This window comes from Salvelinus alpinus, chromosome 24, assembly GCF_045679555.1.
Source record: "Salvelinus alpinus chromosome 24, SLU_Salpinus.1, whole genome shotgun sequence".
Taxonomy (NCBI): domain Eukaryota; kingdom Metazoa; phylum Chordata; class Actinopteri; order Salmoniformes; family Salmonidae; genus Salvelinus; species Salvelinus alpinus.
Genome location: NC_092109.1, coordinates 43642631 through 43662545, shown reverse-complemented (window position 1 = coordinate 43662545; position 19915 = coordinate 43642631). Strand labels below are relative to the sequence as shown.

The following is a 19915-nucleotide window of genomic DNA, read 5'->3' as shown; positions in this document are numbered from 1 at the left end:
TCAACCCGTATGAGTGTGAAGGATTAAAGGCTCAGTCCAAAACTAGATGTTCCTGTGTTAATATAATTTCCAGACGGAGGTTGGAAGATGTTCTTTATAAGAGCTGTTTGAAAGGATGGCCTGAAACTCCATCCTGTTTTGATGGAAAGAGGTTTCGGCCTGCTTGGTAATATCAATGGTCTATTAACCAATAAGAAAATTCCGAACCACAGCCAATAAGATCTAGTTTTCAATGTTCCCCATTCAGAAGACCAGACAGTCCTGGCACCAAGCTAAGAAGTATTTTATTTTTCTCTCACAGTAAGTTACGTAGCTGTTACCCAGAAAGGATTTGACATTGCAATAAAAAGACAATTCCAACGACAGGAATGAAGTGCCTTTTATTTGAGAGGAGAACATAAAAAGCAATACAGTGCCATCATCATCCATGTCATCTCTCCTTCCATCGTACAGTAACCACGCAGGACGGTGGGTGACTACACAATACGCCAAACGCTTTGGACTTTAAATAAAACGTAGAAAAACCAGGGGGTGGGGGGGGCACAGTGACGGGGGTTAGGTGGTCAAAGGGTAGAGGTCATGTTCATTCATCTTCATCCCAGTCTTTCTTGCCTGTGGGGGCTTTGGGTCCGCCTGCCGGTTTGGCCATGATGATCTGAGGACACACACAACACACAGTCAGTCATTCCACCATTGTGAACATTCTGTTGTGGATCTGGCTTCCTGTGAACATGCAGCATGCATCCACACACGGTGCCAGTTGCAAACACCCCCCCCCGCTATTATTACAGTTGTATCTGAACATGTCACACCCCCCCCCCCCCCCCCCCTTGGGTCCCAGAGGTTAGTTTCAGTCACACAGGGGAAGTAAAAACAAACATAGCATGTGAAATGCAGGCAGTGACTCCAGCAGACTGAAGATATACATCTACCCTGTAGTATTGTTGTATGGTGGTATTATCCATGTTGTATTGTAGATATGTAGTGGTGTAATAATATTATATGATGTACTGTTTTATCTCTTGTCATTTTCTATGTAATGTAAGTTCCATAATGTGTTTGGACCCCAGGAAGAGTAGCTGCTGCCTTGACAGGAACTAATGGGGATCCATAATAAACCCCAGGAAGAGTAGCTGCTGCCTTGACAGGAACTAATGGGGATCCATAATAAACCACAGGAAGAGTAGCTGCTGCCTTGACAGGAACTAATGGGGATCAATAATAAACCCCAGGAAGAGTAGCTGCTGCCTTGACAGGAACTAATGGGGATCCATAATAAACCACAGGAAGAGTAGCTGCTGCCGTCCCGTGTGGCTCAGTTGGTAGAGCATGGCGCTTGCAACGCCAGGGTTGTGGGTTCATTCCCCACGGGGGGACCAGGATGAATATGTATGAACTTTCCAATTTGTAAGTCGCTCTGGATAAGAGCGTCTGCTAAATGACTTAAATGTAATGTAAATGTTGACGGGAACTAATGGGGATCCATAATAAACCCCAGGAAGAGTAGCTGCTGCCTTGACAGGAACTAATGGGGATCCATAACAAACCACAGGAAGAGTAGCTGCTGCCTTGACAGGAACTAATGGGGATCCATAATAAACCCCAGGAAGAGTAGCTGCTGCCTTGACAGGAACTAATGGGGATCCATAATAAACCACAGGAAGAGTAGCTGCTGCCTTGACAGGAACTAATGGGGATCCATAACAAACCACAGGAAGAGTAGCTGCTGCCTTGACGGGAACTAATGGGGATCCATAATAAACCCCAGGAAGAGTAGCTGCTGCCTTGACGGGAACTAATGGGGATCCATAATAAACCACAGGAAGAGTAGCTGCTGCCTTGACAGGAACTAATGGGGATCCATAATAAACCACAGGAAGAGTAGCTGCTGCCTTGACAGGAACTAATGGGGATCCATAATAAACCCCAGGAAGAGTAGCTGCTGCCTTGACAGGAACTAATGGGGATCCATAATAAACCACAGGAAGAGTAGCTGCTGCCTTGACAGGAACTAATGGGGATCAATAATAAACCCCAGGAAGAGTAGCTGCTGCCTTGACAGGAACTAATGGGGATCCATAATAAACCACAGGAAGAGTAGCTGCTGCCGTCCCGTGTGGCTCAGTTGGTAGAGCATGGCGCTTGCAACGCCAGGGTTGTGGGTTCATTCCCCACGGGGGGACCAGGATGAATATGTATGAACTTTCCAATTTGTAAGTCGCTCTGGATAAGAGCGTCTGCTAAATGACTTAAATGTAATGTAAATGTTGACGGGAACTAATGGGGATCCATAATAAACCCCAGGAAGAGTAGCTGCTGCCTTGACAGGAACTAATGGGGATCCATAACAAACCACACGAAGAGTAGCTGCTGCCTTGACAGGAACTAATGGGGATCCATAATAAACCCCAGGAAGAGTAGCTGCTGCCTTGACAGGAACTAATGGGGATCCATAATAAACCACAGGAAGAGTAGCTGCTGCCTTGACAGGAACTAATGGGGATCCATAACAAACCACAGGAAGAGTAGCTGCTGACTTGACGGGAACTAATGGGGATCCATAATAAACCCCAGGAAGAGTAGCTGCTGCCTTGACAGGAACTAATGGGGATCCATAATAAACCCCAGGAAGAGTAGCTGCTGCCTTGACGGGAACTAATGGGGATCCATAATAAACCACAGGAAGAGTAGCTGCTGCCTTGACAGGAACTAATGGGGATCAATAATAAACCCCAGGAAGAGTAGCTGCTGCCTTGACAGGAACTAAAGGGGATCCATAATAAACCACAGGAAGAGTAGCTGCTGCCGTCCCGTGTGGCTCAGTTGGTAGAGCATGGCGCTTGCAACGCCAGGGTTGTGGGTTCATTCCCCACGGGGGGACCAGGATGAATATGTATGAACTTTCCAATTTGTAAGTCGCTCTGGATAAGAGCGTCTGCTAAATGACTTAAATGTAATGTAAATGTTGACGGGAACTAATGGGGATCCATAATAAACCCCAGGAAGAGTAGCTGCTGCCTTGACAGGAACTAATGGGGATCCATAACAAACCACAGGAAGAGTAGCTGCTGCCTTGACAGGAACTAATGGGGATCCATAATAAACCCCAGGAAGAGTAGCTGCTGCCTTGACAGGAACTAATGGGGATCCATAATAAACCACAGGAAGAGTAGCTGCTGCCTTGACAGGAACTAATGGGGATCCATAATAAACCCCAGGAAGAGTAGCTGCTGCCTTGACGGGAACTAATGGGGATCCATAATAAACCACAGGAAGAGTAGCTGCTGCCTTGACAGGAACTAATGGGGATCCATAATAAACCCCAGGAAGAGTAGCTGCTACCTTGACAGGAACTAATGGGGATCCATAATAAACCACAGGAAGAGTAGCTGCTGCCTTGACAGGAACTAATGGGGATCCATAATAAACCACAGGAAGAGTAGCTGCTGCCTTGACAGGAACTAATGGGGATCAATAATAAACCACAGGAAGAGTAGCTGCTGCCTTGACAGGAACTAATGGGGATCCATAATAAACCACAGGAAGAGTAGCTGCTGCCTTGACAGGAACTAATGGGGATCAATAATAAACCCCAGGAAGAGTAGCTGCTGCCTTGACGGGAACTAATGGGGATCCATAATAAACCCCAGGAAGAGTAGCTGCTGCCTTGACAGGAACTAATGGGGATCCATAATAAACCCCAGGAAGAGTAGCTGCTGCCTTGACAGGAACTAATGGGGATCAATAATAAACCACAGGAAGAGTAGCTGCTGCCTTGACAGGAACTAATGGGGATCCATAATAAACCACAGGAAGAGTAGCTGCTGCCTTGACAGGAACTAATGGGGATCCATAATAAACCCCAGGAAGAGTAGCTGCTGCCTTGACGGGAACTAATGGGGATCCATAATAAACCCCAGGAAGAGTAGCTGCTGCCTTGACAGGAACTAATGGGGATCCATAACAAACCACAGGAAGAGTAGCTGCTGCCTTGACAGGAACTAATGGGGATCCATAATAAACCACAGGAAGAGTAGCTGCTGCCTTGACAGGAACTAATGGGGATCCATAATAAACCCCAGGAAGAGTAGCTGCTGCCTTGACAGGAACTAATGGGGATCCATAACAAACCACAGGAAGAGTAGCTGCTGCCTTGACAGGAACTAATGGGGATCCATAATAAACCACAGGAAGAGTAGCTGCTGCCTTGACGGGAACTAATGGGGATCCATAATAAATACATCTACTACACAACACAAACATGGTTATATTACAGCAGTTAGCGAGCCTTCGTCTAAAAAAAAAAGAACAATGTTATGATTAGTCACACGGTAGCAGTAGTCTCGTTAACATTGTTATCTTATTATATTTAAAACACACGACTGAGAGTGAGTATTCATGCCATTTCCCATCACAACTGTATCCCCCATTAACGGGGCATATCCAAAACATGACAGCAAGGTATCTGCAGGTTCCATGAAATTCAATTTAAATGAAACTTGGAATTCAACTTAATATCAATTGAGGTCTACGTTGACCACACATATATTCCTCTCCAGAAATGAGCCCATGTTGGCCAGGAAGTGGTCATTTGAGGCCTGTCTATTACCAAAGGCTATATGGCTCATAGCAGGACTCTCAGACCATGTGAAAACAAGTTTCTGTGGTCTGATCAAACCAAGATTGAACTCTTTGGCCTGAATACGAAGCGTCACGTCCGGCGGAAACCTGGCACCATCCCTACGGTGAAGCATGGTGGCGGTGACAGCATCTTGAAAGTGACCTCCAATATTATTTGATGTGGCAACAATTAAGCAGCGACACCAACATACAGGAAACACTGTATCCATCTCCGACACCACGGACCTTCGAAAACTGAATTGAAGACTTAAGGCCTTCTAAAATCAGATAAAATGTATTTAAAGACTAAGGAACCGCAGACACCCTTGTGAGTGAGTTTTTCCTCGTGCCATTTGACCATCACACACAGTGAGTGTTTCCCGTGCCCCCCCCCCGGTCACACACAGCTCCAGCAGCACCTGTCAGTGTGTATTCTGTCCTGTTCAGGAAGATTAGTGGTGTGTATCAAAGTGTTCAGGTTCGTCTCCCTCGTCTTTGTCCCAGTGGCCTTGCTGTTTAGGAGCCCGTGGCCCACCTGCTGGCTTAGCCATGATAATCTACACACAAACACCCCCCAAACACACAGATTAACACACATCTTGTACATTTCTACAGGATCCATGGTTGCTGATGAGAACTTGGGAAAAGAGAAGACAGCAATTTAAAAAATGAAAACATTTAACTTCGTTTGACCTGCAATGAGAAGATGAGTGTGTGTGTGTGTGTGTGTGTGTGTAGCTGGTCCAGTAGGAGCACAGCGATAGTGGTAGGGATGTGTACGTTTCCCCCCTTTCAAAACAAAATTGGCTACGTATCTAGATACATGGGCTCGGTTACGATACAGGAACTAAACTTTTTAGTTTGAAAAGAGTTTGTTTAGAGGAACGAGTCGATGGGATTCGGCTCGATGTACATTAAAATCTCCCGCAGGTGGAGCTCATGAGCCGACAAGTAAATAGGAACTGGGTGGTTCGATCTCTGAATGCTGATTGGCTGACAGTCATGGTATATTAGGTATGATAAAAACATGTATTTTTATTGCACTAATTACGTTGTTAACCAGTTTATAATAGCAATGAGGCACCTCGGGGAGGGGGGGGGAATTGTGATATATGGCCAATATACCACGGCTAAGGACTGTATCCAGGCACTCAAATGAAGTATCTGAAACATTTGAACCGGCGACCGATGCGCATTGGTGAATCGTTACATCCCTAGATAGCAGCGTTGGTAGCTAGTTTGATGCCCCAGTCTGTGTGTGTGTGTGTGTGTCTGTACCTGGTCTACTCGGAGCACGGTGATGGCAGCTAGTTTGATGCCCCAGTCTGTGTGTTTGTGTGTGTGTGTGTGTGTGTGTCTGTACCTGGTCTACTCGGAGCACGGTGATGGCAGCTAGTTTGATGCCCCAGTCTGTCTGTGTGTGTGTGTGTGTGTGTGTGTGTGTACCTGGTCTACTCGGAGCACGGTGATAGCAGCGTTGGTAGCTAGTTTGATGCCCCAGTGTTTGACCAGGAAAGGCTCCAGGATCCCAGCTTCAAGCATGTCCTTCAGAGCAGCACCCTCTCCCTGTGAACGCACACATTTCACACAAGATGTCAGCTTTGTAAGAAACAATTGAAAACGCTTCCATGGAAATCAACAGAAACTTATTGTCTTAAGGTGCACTGGATTTAATTTTCCTGGCGTGCCGGTAGAGCTTCTTTGGGAAAACCTCTGCCAACCTGGTACACTGTGCAAACTAAACCAAGCGCACCTTGACACGTATAAGGAAGGGGGGAAAAAAACAGGAAATGCAACAGGAAGGTAACGTCTCACACACCTCGATGTCAAAGCCCATGTTCTTGTTGCCCTCGTGATGCACGGCGTACAATTTGGAGATGAGCTCGTTTCCCTTGATGCCAGAGTTCTCTGCCAACGCTCTGGGCACCGCCTCAAACGCCTCAGCAAACTTCTTAATGGCGTACTGCTCCAGACCCGGACACGACTAGAGGGGGGAGGAGGGGGGGTCAGGCAAACTTGTTAATGACACACTGCTCCAAGACCGGAAACGACTAGACAGGGAGTCGTACTAGTTAGTGTTTTTAAACGACACATTCGTTAACATGCACACGTCCGTGTTCCGTACCTCTCCGTATGAAGTGATCTGTCTCGCCAGTTCTATCTCCGTAGCTCCGGCACCTGGCACCAGTCTCTTGTCTCTGACCAGAACCTTGAAGGTGTTGACCCCGTCGTCGATGGCCCGCTCGATATCATCCATCCGGTTGTCAGTGGACCCTCTAATTACCAGGGTGGAGATGGCCCCGTCTTCTTTCTCTGTGAAGGGGGAGGAGAGGAGAGGTGGAAAGGGAACGACTATGAGATGGGCACCAATGCAGACTCTGTAGTTCCCGAACACACAGAAATGTGTTTTAAAAACGAGAGACTTTTAGTTGGGAAGTGTCTCTGTGTTTTCTCACCGTGTTTGAAGACCACCACCTGAGTGTCTCCCACCTCATCCAGGTAGACACTGTCACAGTGACCCATCTCCTCTGGAGTGGGAGGGGTCTGGGGGGGGGGGGGGGGGAGAGGACAAAGGAATGGTCCGTTTCAGTTTTGACTTGGAAGAAGCACAACTTACATGAATAAATGAATTTATTTTACATATCGATTGTCTGGGGCCAAGTTAACCTCCCCTTTCATGTTAGAAAGTCATGACCATCGTGCGTTTAGGGAAAGAGGATTATTCATTATTTTAATAATACATTATTTTGTACATGTATTAAAATATGTTTGACCAATTCCAGTCCCATTGCTTTACGGGTCCTCCACAGAATAATTTTTATGATGGGATTTTTATGATTTTTTAAATAATATAAATAAAGATACTGACACCATCTAAAAAATAAGTCCCACCTCCAAATAAGCCCAATAACAAACCTGAAGCCAACCGATGCAGAACAGTAGCTATAAAATGTACAGAGGCTGAAGCAAGGGGTTCGTCCATCTGCATTTACCCCCAAGGACACGTGATTATTGCAGCATACATTTTTAGATACTTTGAGGAAGAAACTACGCTACTGCCCCTTTAAGAGCTCTGTTGAAAAGCTGCCCCTTAAACAATGCTTGAAACTACAGCTGATTTTGTAAAACGACACAGTTGACGGGAGTAGAGAAATAAACCTGGTAGTGATTGGTATCCTGGCATTTATTTCAATTGACGGATATCCTTATATGAACTGTGACTTTGTAAAATCTTTGAAAATTGTTACATTTTGTTCAGAGTAGTTCCTGACTGCACCTTAGAAAAAGGATCGTTTAAAATGTGCCAATTAAGAATAGAATTTTGTTTATAACCGGCTTTAGTTGTTATAACAATTTTTTTTTTTTAAAGGTCAGATTTACTCAAGAAGCAATGCAGCGAAGGCATACGCTTTAGACCGTGTTCTAGTCATTCAGGTTTCACAGCGCGGACCGAACCCGACAGGTCCCCCGGACCGAACCCGACAGGTCCCCCGGACCGAACCTGACAGGTCCCCCGGACCGAACCCGACAGGTCCCCGGACCGAACCCGACAGGTCCCCGGACCGAACCCGACAGGTCCCCGGACCGAACCCGAGAGGTCCCCGGACCGAACGATTGGGTACGAATACCGTCAATGCCCATACTACCCTGTCCGTAAGGGGAACTCACCAGTCTAGGCAGGGCCACAGCTCCGACAGTCTTACACAGTCTCCTCAGATCCCATTTAGAGTTCAGCCTGCAGGAGACACGGGTCAGTAACACACACAGAGAGAGAGACAGGATCCTAAAGGACCAGCAGCTAATGTTTAGTAGATATAGAGCAGGTGGTTCACACCCCCAATAAGACCTACCAGATACCCCATGTAACCCCTTGACTAAAACCCTCATGAAGTTCATCTTAACTGACAAAGGAACTAGAGCAGACGTTGTTGGAATGTTGATTTTTAGGCAGGAAGTGGTCTGAAATTAAGAACAGGTACGAGCTGGTGCCCTACCTGACAACCATGAGCTGGTACTTGTTGGCGTAGTGCAGTGCCATGTCCGCCACTTTTCCACCGGTCACCACTACGTTGGCGCCTGCCTCAGCGATGGACTTGACTTGGGCTTCCATCATATCCTCCTCTCCCTTACTGAAGTTAAGGAGCTCCTCCGCATTATTTATCAACACTGTACCCTGCAGAGGGAGGGAGAGACAATATCATATCCTCCTCTCCTTTAATGAAGTTAAGGAGCATCTCCGCATTATTTATCAACACTACCCTGCAGTGGGAGAGAGAGAGAGAGCGAGGAAGGGAGCTAGAGAGAGAGAGAGAGAGCGAGCTAGAGAGAGAGAGCGAGTAAGGGAGCTAGAGAGAGAGCGAGGAAGGGAGCTAGAGAGAGAGCGAGGAAGGGAGCTAGAGAGAGCGAGGAAGGGAGCTAGAGAGAGAGCGAGGAAGGGAGCTAGAGAGAGAGCGAGGAAGGGAGCTAGAGAGAGAGCGAGTAAGGGAGCTAGAGAGAGAGCGAGTAAGGGAGCTAGAGAGAGAGCGAGGAAGGGAGCTAGAGAGAGAGCGAGGAAGGGAGCTAGAGAGAGAGCGAGTAAGGGAGCTAGAGAGAGCGCGAGTAAGGGAGCTAGAGAGAGAGCGAGTAAGGGAGCTAGAGAGAGAGCGAGTAAGGGAGCTAGAGAGAGAGCGAGGAAGGGAGCTAGAGAGAGAGCGAGGAAGGGAGCTAGAGAGAGAGCGAGGAAGGGAGCTAGAGAGAGAGCGAGGAAGGGAGCTAGAGAGAGAGCGAGGAAGGGAGCTAGAGAGAGAGCGAGGAAGGGAGCTAGAGAGAGAGCGAGGAAGGGAGCTAGAGAGAGAGCGAGGAAGGGAGCTAGAGAGAGAGCGAGGAAGGGAGCTAGAGAGAGAGCGAGGAAGGGAGCTAGAGAGAGAGCGAGGAAGGGAGCTAGAGAGAGAGCGAGGAAGGGAGCTAGAGAGAGAGCGAGGAAGGGAGCTAGAGAGAGAGCGAGGAAGGGAGCTAGAGAGAGAGCGAGGAAGAGAGCTAGAGAGAGAGCGAGGAAGGGAGCTAGAGAGAGAGCGAGGAAGGGAGCTAGAGAGAGAGCGAGGAAGGGAGCTAGAGAGAGAGCGAGGAAGGGAGCTAGAGAGAGAGCGAGGAAGGGAGCTAGAGAGAGAGCGAGGAAGGGAGCTAGAGAGAGAGCGAGGAAGGGAGCTAGAGAGAGAGCGAGGAAGGGAGCTAGAGAGAGAGCGAGGAAGGGAGCTAGAGAGAGAGCGAGGAAGGGAGCTAGAGAGAGAGCGAGGAAGGGAGCTAGAGAGAGAGCGAGGAAGGGAGCTAGAGAGAGAGCGAGGAAGGGAGCTAGAGAGAGAGCGAGGAAGAGAGCTAGAGAGAGAGCGAGGAAGGGAGCTAGAGAGAGAGCGAGGAAGGGAGCTAGAGAGAGAGCGAGGAAGGGAGCTAGAGAGAGAGCGAGGAAGGGAGCTAGAGAGAGAGCGAGGAAGGGAGCTAGAGAGAGAGCGAGGAAGGGAGCTAGAGAGAGAGCGAGGAAGGGAGCTAGAGAGAGAGCGAGGAAGGGAGCTAGAGAGAGAGCGAGGAAGGGAGCTAGAGAGAGAGCGAGGAAGGGAGCTAGAGAGAGAGCGAGGAAGGGAGCTAGAGAGAGAGCGAGGAAGGGAGCTAGAGAGAGAGCGAGGAAGGGAGCTAGAGAGAGAGCGAGGAAGGGAGCTAGAGAGAGAGCGAGGAAGGGAGCTAGAGAGAGAGCGAGGAAGGGAGCTAGAGAGAGAGCGAGGAAGGGAGCTAGAGAGAGAGCGAGGAAGGGAGCTAGAGAGAGAGCGAGGAAGGGAGCTAGAGAGAGAGGAAGGAAGGGAGCTAGAGAGAGCGAGGAAGGGAGCTAGAGAGAGCGAGGAAGGGAGCTAGAGAGAGCGAGGAAGGGAGCTAGAGGGAGGGAGGGAGCAAGCTAGAGGGAGGGTGGGAGCAAGAGGGGTAACATTTATTTCCATCCTACCTTGGTTTCTGTGACCATGCAGTCGAAGGGGCATGAGAAGACTGCGATCCTGGCGTCTTTGATTGACGTGACATCTCCCTCCGTCTCCTTCTTGAACACCATTCCATGGAGCACTGAGGACGAAGTCAGTCCACAGCCCTGCAGACACACCAGAGAGCAGTGTTACAGACCCCCAACCATAACAAGTCTAGCAGTGTTACAGACCCCCAACCATAACAAGTCTAGCAGTGTAACAGACCCCCAACACACCAGGCGTCGCATTAAGGCAGATAAAATGCACAAGTAATATCTTGCTGTGTTTTGCAAACGCACATCTAAAATACTGTTGTAATTTCTGCTTCTAAACTCCAATGAGAATTCCCCAATGGGCATTCTATCACCCGACAGCTCTCTGACTGCTGTCTAGCTTCCTTTTCTCGGGTAAAATCCAAGATTAACTTCAAGCAAAACATAATGACCATGCAATCGTTTTTGCAAAAAAATATTTACTTGCGGCTGCTAGTCAAATAGTGTTGCACTTAGTCATCGGATAAAAAAAAATAAAAATAAATGTTTTAATGTCTGCATTTAAAAAATTCTGATTTCTAGCTTGACCCGAGACAGATTAGACCAATCAAATAAAAAAAACACAGATTGACAAAAGCAACACACAGGCAGACCCGAGACATATGAGACAGAGTACTGTAGCATTGTAGTTAAGGACACTCACCAGGATCTTGCAAACTCTGACGTTGTCCACACTGAAGTTACCAGACTCAGGGAAGATGGAGACTAGGACAAAATTACCATAACAATAAAAAACAACATATTTGATACATTGGCTGTGCTTAAAAACATTACTGGCCATCCAAATCCTTGTTTTCTTCATTCCTATCAAAGCCAATTGCAGTGACTCAAACTGGTTAGGGCCCGGGGGAAGAAAATTGCATGGAAACACACAAAAAATTTCCGTAGAGCGATTGAAAATAGGCACATTATCAGAGTGTGCTGCACAAAAACCTCTTTCTTATATTCACACCTCAACAGGTCCGTGGCAAGTCAAATTCAAGGACTTTCAAGTAGTTTTTCCAAGAGCTAAAATTTATGTTCAAGGTCCATCAATTTGTAAATAGTTCAGATTATGCAATTGTTACGTGTCGCCACCAGATGGCAGTATATCACCACAACCTCATGGGGGGGGGGGGTGGGGGAAAAGCAACAGTATTCATCACCATCTTAAAAAGTTCAACTCAATAATAAGTTGTTTCACTAGTTATTTACTCCATATACATGAATGGTAACTTAAGTCAGTAGTGATGTTGCAATTTCAGTAGTGAGGAGCTGAGTTTTGGGACAACACCTACTGGTTAACATCTCCTAGTCACATTACTACACAATTCCAGCTTAATGACTGTTTAATGGGCATTTGATAATCTACTACTTAATAGCGGCTACGAAAAAGCTTCTTGCTACCGACTGGCAGCTTTAGTTAGTGTCGCCTGTCGGGAGAAGGGCTGTGTGAGAAACGGCACGTGAACGGTCACCAGAACCGGGCTCCAGAGTACCGCAGCGGCCTAAGGCACAGCATCTCAGTGCTAGAGGCGTCACTACGGTTCGGTTCTAGGCTGTATTACAGCCGGCCGTGATTGTGAGTCCCATAGGACGGCGCATAATTGACCCACGTCGTCCGGGTTAGGCCGTCATTGTAAATAAGAATTTGTTCTTGACCGACTTGCCTAGTTAAATAAAGGTTAAATCAAATACTCTGACCTGACCAGTTCGATCCCGGTCCTGGAGGGCTGAAACACTGCAGTTTTTTTGATTCTACCTGGTAGTTAACTGCACTGACCTGGTGTCCCAGGTCTGAAACAGCCCCCTGACTAGAAGGAGAGGATGACAACCAAAAGTGTATTGGCCCTCCAGGACCGACATTGACCACCGCTGCTGTAGACTAAATCACAAATAAATCTTAATTGATAAATTCTCTACCGATGTGTCCATAGCTGTGTTCGAATACTCATTAACCACACTATATGACGTGAATTGAGTATATAGTATGCTTATTGGTCATAGTATGGATAGTTAGTATGCCAAAATGTCATATTAAAAATCGCGAAAATACAAAGAGGACACCATTTCTGTACTTTTATGGCCCATAATGCAATTATTCAGAAAATGGGCGTGGCTTCGCAACATTTTCAGATTTGAAGAAAATATGAAGTCTGACGAGAGCAAATAAAAATTCATTGAACTAACGACAAAATGTTAAGAAAATGTCTTTTGAAATTAAGTAACATGTTATGTTGGCTGACAATTTGTTAGCTAAGCTATCCTTACAAACCGCATATCATTACAGCAGTATGTACCGGTATGTTAGCTAGCTACGCTGTCCTTACGAACCACATAGCATAGCATTACAGCAGTATGTTAGTATGTTAGCTAGCTACCTCGTTAGTTGGCTACTAATACATCGAACTTGCCAGTTATATTAACTATATGTTATCTAACAACCCAACGTTTATTGACTTGATTGTTCACATCAGTCTTAGCTAAGTGGTATAGCCGCTGTGCGTTTCAATGGACATGGTTCATTCTGGCCATCTACTCCGATTTCTCTCGCGCACCGTTGAATACGGCCGGCAAAATGCCTGAAAATAAAAAGCTAAATAAATCACCAACGCTCTGGATAACCAGCTCTGCTAGGGAGAGAAATGGTCTGAGTGAGGTGTTCTCTTATTGGTGTCTGGAGGTAGCTAGCCAGTTATCCAACGTTAACGTTAGCCAGTTAGCTTGGGTGCTTGACTGACGCTGAACGGTCGGATCAACTCTAGTCCTCAGCCAGAGCGTCCAGTGTGCGCTCTGAACGCTCCGAGAGAAAAACACTCAGAAACAGACAATCTGACATCACTCTGGATTTACAAACGCCCAGAGCGCACTCTGGCACTGCAGACTGAATTTACGAACACACATGAAATTGTAAAATGTTTAGCTAATCATTTGTTACGCTAACAAGCTTGCAAGAGGTTGCATAGCAACAGCATCAACTTCGGGTAGACCGGTGAAGAGAGTTTACAGTATACTATAGTATAAAATGAATTAATAGTATATGCACTCATTAAGTATACAGTATGCTAGTACGGGTATTCATTAAGTATGTAGTATACAGTATGTTAGTACGGGTATTCATTAAGTATGTAGTATACAGTATGTTAGTACAGATATTCATTAAGTATGTAGTGTACAGTATGTTAGTACGGGTATTCATTAAGTATGTAGTATACAGTATGTTAGTACGGGTATTCATTAAGTATGTAGTAGACAGTATGCTAGTACGGGTATTCATTAAGTATGTAATATACAGTATGCTAGTATGGGTATTCATTAAGTATGTAGTAGACAGTATGTTAGTACGGGTATTCATTAAGTATGCAGTAGACAGTATGTTAGTATGGGTATTCATTAAGTATGTAGTATACAGTATGCTAGTACGGGTATTCATTAAGTATGTAGTATACAGTACGTTAGTATGAGTATTCATTAAGTATAGTGTACAGTATGTTAGTACGGGTATTCATTAAGTATGAGGTAGACAGTATGTTAGTACGGGTATTCGAACACAGCTCGTGTCTCTTACCGCAGGCCTGGGCGATGAGGTTGGCCAGGAAGTCTTCGTTGCCGTACTGCTTAGACATGATGGCCGGGCGGATCATAGCGGTGGCCTCCTCTACATCGTGAAGGTTCTTGGCCGACGCGCACACGCACTCTGGGAGGAGCTCCAGACTCTTCTTCATCGCCAGCTCATAGCCCTCAATCACCTGGGAGACACACAAGGTGTGTCAGGGAAGTCCTTGTCAAACAGGTACATACAGGTCCTTGTCCATTTGTCCTGAACTTTGCCGTTTTTATTGCGTGTCCCTACGGGATTCAGGATTATTTGACAAAAGCAATGTAGCATAAATAATAATTGCGACATTAAAATGGAAAAAACGACAGATATAGGATAAATGTTTAAGAGAGAACACTTTTGATCTGTTTGACGGGGGCGGATTTATCTTTTGTCTAACTTTATTGCGACAAATGATAGAAAACTGTTTTCAAATAAACGATAATTGTATATATATATTTTTTTTGTTTACCGTTTGAAGTCATTATGTCCAGCTGTTTTTTATAAACACAATATATTTAAATGGAAACGCACCCTAGTAGGCAATCGTCACCTCTATTTTCTTTACAAACTTTGTAATGGAAACACAGCTAGTTTGTACCTCTGACACAGAAAGCCCCATGCGCAGCAGCTCCTCAGCCAGCTCCAGCAGTGCTCCAGCGAACACCAGGACAAAGTTGGTCCCGTCCCCCACCTCCTGCTCCTGCATGTGGGACGCCATCACGACCATCTTGGCTGCTGGGTGCTGCACCTGGAGGAAGAACAACCACACACAGGGAACGGTTAAATTATGAAGCCCGAACGACCAGGTTACGAAGCCCGAACGACCAGGTTACGAAGCCCGAACGACGACCAGGTTACGAAGCCCGAACGCCAGGTTACGAAGCTCGACAACCATTCCAGGAGTCTTCATCTAACTGCAGTCCATAAGAACTACTGGGTGAGCACACTGTCTCACCTCCAGCTCTCTGAGGATGGTAGCAGCATCGTTGGTCACAAACAGCTTCTCCAGGTGGTTGATCACCATCTTGTTCATGCCTGAAGATTAAACAGAAAAAGAAGCATGTCAAGAAAACAATATCTAATTTAGGACAGAGTTGACACTAACAGACAGAGTCAGACAGACAGAGTCAGACATTGGGTCCTTACACGCTGACTAGACAGGGCGTGTGCTTGCATGTAGATTTGGTCCACCCACACCAGACGCGATCAGGACACGCAGGTTGAAATATCCAAACAAACTCTGAACCAACTATATTAAAATTTGGGGACAGGTCGAAAAACACAGGAAACATTCACGGCCATTTAGCTAGCTAGCTTGCTGTTGCTAGCTAATTTGTCCTGGGATACCTGAAAACGCACAAGGTCCTCTACTCTGACAAAAAACCCACAGATAAAAGGGGAAGTTAGTTTCTAGTAATCTCTCCTCCTTCAGTCTTCTTCTTTGGACTTTATATTGCGGTTAGCAACCAACGTTAAGGTTCCTTACCACCACCAACTGGAGTGTGGACCTCAGTTCATCTTTCAATCACCCACGTGGGTATCTGCTCTTAAAAACCAATGAGGAGATGGGAGAGGCTGGAGTTGCAGAGCGCCTCAAAAATAGAACCAAGTTGTTGTATTGTATTTTAGCGCCTGGCCACGCAGACGATCCTTTGACGCGTACGAGCAGTTTGGATGAAGTGATTGAATAACACGTGTACATTTATTTTTGCAACGCTGTGGTCAACATGTTAGGGTGTGTGGTCTAACAAAAGAGAAAGGACAGGCAATCAGGGAGAGATACAGCCAAGTCTTACCGTCACGTCCATTGGCGGTGTGTGGTCACAGAGACAGACAGACGAAGAGACAGACAGACGAAGACAGACGAAGACAGACGAAGAGACAGACAAAGACAGACGAAGAGACAGACGAAGAGACAGACGAAGAGACAGACGAAGAGACAGACGAAGAGACAGACGAAGAGACAGACAGACGAAGAGACAGACAGACAGACGAAGAGACAGACAGACAGACGAAGAGACAGACGAAGAGACAGACGAAGAGACAGACGAAGAGACAGACAGACAGACGAAGAGACAGACAGACAGACGAAGAGACAGACAGACAGACGAAGAGACAGACAGACAGACGAAGAGACAGACAGCCGAAGAGACAGACAGCCGAAGAGACAGACAGCCGAAGAGACAGACAGACAGCCGAAGAGACAGACAGACAGCCGAAGAGACAGACAGACAGCCGAAGAGACAGACAGACAGACGAAGAGACAGACAGACGAAGAGACAGACAGACAGACGAAGAGACAGACAGACAGACGAAGAGACAGACAGACAGACGAAGAGACAGACAGACAGACGAAGAGACAGACAGACGAAGAGACAGACAGACAGACGAAGAGACAGACAGACAGACGAAGAGACAGACGAAGAGACAGACAGACAGACGAAGAGACAGACAGACGGACAAAGAGACAGACAGACAGAAAGAGACAGACAGGTCTCACCGTTGGGTCCATAGGCAGTGCGTGTAGTCTGAGCCAGTTCCTTACAGGCTTGAATGTTCCTGAACACGGCTTCTTCCAGACCAGAGTAGTGCTGGAGGATGACCAAGCAAAAACACAAATGGTAGTCAGTACATTTCCCCCCACACTCTTACAGACATAAAAAATCCCAGGACTTGTACATTACTTCCCATGCCCAGGAAGAAAAAGCATGAAACATCTGTACACTCACTACTGTAAGTGGCTCTGGATAACAGTCTACTAAATGACTCATGTATTGTAAAATGCTTACGCTACAAATACACAGTACAAGAAAATAACTTATTTCCAAAACAAGGATAGTGAAAGACTGGATTTTGATTGAAGAACAAATATTTGTACTAGTTGAGCATATTAGCTAGCTAACTATTTCCTTTCCAACGGAACAACACCAGAGGCAAAAAAAAACGGTATCTATGGATATGTCTGAATTTGACATTTCTGATTGTTAGTTCATTATTGTATTTATGTAAAACCAGTTGACAGAGTGAGACCTGCAGTTCTTTGAGGGAATGCCTTATTAGGCACTAATCTGACCAGTAGCGCTGCTAATCTGTGATGCTTGCCAGAATATATATTTTTTAGACCTGTATTAAACTAGGTCAGAAGATACGAACCATACCCTTAAGCTTGTTTACACTGAGCTGCAATGAGGTCTGAACGCAAATCATGGATACATTAAGACACTGTGCAGCAATATGGGTCGGGAAAACGTACCGATATGCCACTGTACTCCAAATTGTATCTTTATCAACACGGCTCCATCGAGACGATTGAAATGCTGCATGTTTCCCGGAAAACAGCCTTTTTCGTCATGGTAACTAGCAGAAGACACGCTGAACAAAGGAATAGGCTAGACTGGAATAGATTGACACTGCCGTTCCAAAAATGGCTTGGGTGGCTATTGCTAGTTGGGACGAAAAGGGCCGTTTTCTAGGAAAAATAGCAGTATTTCAATCTTATCGATGTAACGTTACCAGTGTGGCTAATGGTACAATTGAGTACTATGGCATATCCCATCCCTGCATTGAGGTACGGCTCCATGGCGTCTTAATGTACTCATGAACCCAGTGCAGCTCAGTGTAAGCCAGTGTAAGTGTAGGGTCGGTATCTTCTGGAAACTAGCTAGCTACTAATCCCATTCACTAACGTTAGCAAGGAGGCTATTAATGTTAGCTGGCTGAGGAGGCTAACAATTGTAGGGGCAAGTAATAATGATAGCTAAACCCCGCCTATTTCCACAACTTATCTTCTTAAAATCTTATTTTAACCTTAACCGCACTCCTAACATTATGCCTAACCTTAAGACCACAACGCTTATTTATGTTTTCGTACATTTTTAGGATAACCCGTTTTTGATTTTGTGGCTGTGGTAACTAATTTAAGTGACAACGTCCTCATCTTAGCTCACTACAGTAGCTATCAACTACGCAGTGACAAGATAATAGTAGATGCAGACAAAATGTCGACAGTAGCCAAACTACTTTTCTTAAATTATTATTGTGGTCATCTAAATATAAAAACAACAAGACAGATTATTATGAAGTTAGTTCATCTTTGTATGAATGAATGACAGCCCGCATGGGACGCTAGGTAGCTAACCGTTAACTATGCTACCTAAATCATTGCCGTTGACTAGCCAGTTAAGATGCTGAGGCTAGTTAGCTAGCTACTAGCTAACACATCATAGAAACCAACCACATGTTGGCAATGCGTAAAACTCATTTTTATCCCATCCACTAAATACATAGAAAAGCTTTCCACGACAATTACAACTGAGACATTTTAAGCAATTTCCAAAAGCAAGATGAAAAGTACCTCGGTAGCGAGGTTTGATGCAACAAAAAAAAAAAACAGGGAGGAAAATATTTCGCGGCCTTGCGGCTTTCTAGAACTCTCCACATGACTTGACACAGTGCGTACCTGAACTTCCCCAGTCACAGTACCACTCTTTTGCTTAAGGTTTTGTGTTAATTTTAACATTTGTTAATCTTACCTTTGCGCCATCCTTCAACATTTGGGCGAAGCCCGGTGCTTTCGGTACGTGCATAGCCATTTTTATGTTGTTTTAGCAACCCCTGTATCCAAGATGTGTTAGCGGCAGCGTGGGGTTCGGTAGTTGCACAAAGCCAGAAGAGAGATCGGGAGGAGCTCTGTCAAAAAGGCGTCCACAACTACGGAGGGATGCTGAGGACATACATTACATTTGGCGTTTTCGAATTAAAAAAGTGTCTCCAGTGAACTCAACACTGCTCTCTCTGACTCTCTCACTGTTAATACAGACGGGCCATACATGTTAACAACTATTGTTTTATGGACACAATCTGTAGTTTTCCAGTAAGCTAATGTTCTTCTTTTGTTTAAACTATGGATGGACTGATGAATCAAAATCAAATCAAAGTGTACTGGTCGCATGTAGTTGAGCAGATGTTATAGCGGGTGTAGCTAGCTAGCTCCTATCAAGTACACAAAACATTAAATATTTAAAGAAAATACAAATTAAAGACATCAAGAAAAGTCGGAACAAATCGAATTAACAACCAAAATAGCACTGTAACAGTAATCCAAATGCAAATTATACCTATGTACACCGGATTAATTTACATAAGATATCCTAAGAATGGTATGTACAGCAGTAGATATACTAAGAATGGTATGTAGGGCAGTAGATATACTAAGAATGGTATGCACAGCAGTAGACATACTAAGAATGGTATGTAGAGCAGTAGATATACTAAGAATGGTATGCACAGCAGTAGACATACTAAGAATGGTATGTACAGCAGTAGATATACTAAGAATGGTATGTAGAGCAGTAGATATACTAAGAATGATATGTACAGCAGTAGATATACTAAGAATGGTATGTAGAGCAGTAGATATACTAAGAATGGTATGTAGAGCAGTAGATATACTAAGAATGATATGTACAGCAGTAGATATAAGCTGTGTCAATAATCCAGTATATAAATAAATATGTGGTGTGTATAAACAGTGTAACTAAAATGCAGTAGTAGAAGAAGTACTAGAATGAGTTATACAGCATTTAAATACACAGTGTGAAACGGGAAGTGTCCAGTGTTTTACAAGTAAAATTTCACAACTCTTGGTAGAAAACTCTTAACAGATCATCAAAATTGTAGTT

At 45.3% G+C, this 19915-nt stretch overlaps 1 protein-coding gene across 2 annotated transcripts; it reads right to left on the bottom strand.

Annotated features, from left to right (window-relative positions):
• Positions 1-361: 361 nt before the first annotated feature.
• On the bottom strand, positions 362-18923 carry cct8 (chaperonin containing TCP1, subunit 8 (theta)). Of its 2 annotated transcripts, XM_071364972.1 has the most exons (15): positions 18767-18923; positions 16735-16825; positions 15190-15269; positions 14833-14982; positions 14202-14382; positions 11298-11359; positions 10589-10726; positions 8616-8794; positions 8290-8356; positions 7077-7164; positions 6746-6933; positions 6440-6604; positions 6067-6186; positions 5040-5177; positions 362-655 (listed from the first exon to the last, which is right to left on the bottom strand). In XM_071364972.1, the coding sequence occupies exons 1-14, from the start codon at positions 18824-18826 to the stop codon at positions 5073-5075; spliced, it is 1674 nt and encodes a 557-aa protein (XP_071221073.1). In that variant the 5' UTR covers positions 18827-18923; the 3' UTR covers positions 362-655; positions 5040-5072. The 2 variants fall into 2 exon arrangements, with proteins under 2 accessions (XP_071221073.1, XP_071221074.1); XM_071364973.1 differs by lacking the exon at positions 5040-5177.
• Between the last annotated feature and the right edge of the window lie 992 nt (positions 18924-19915).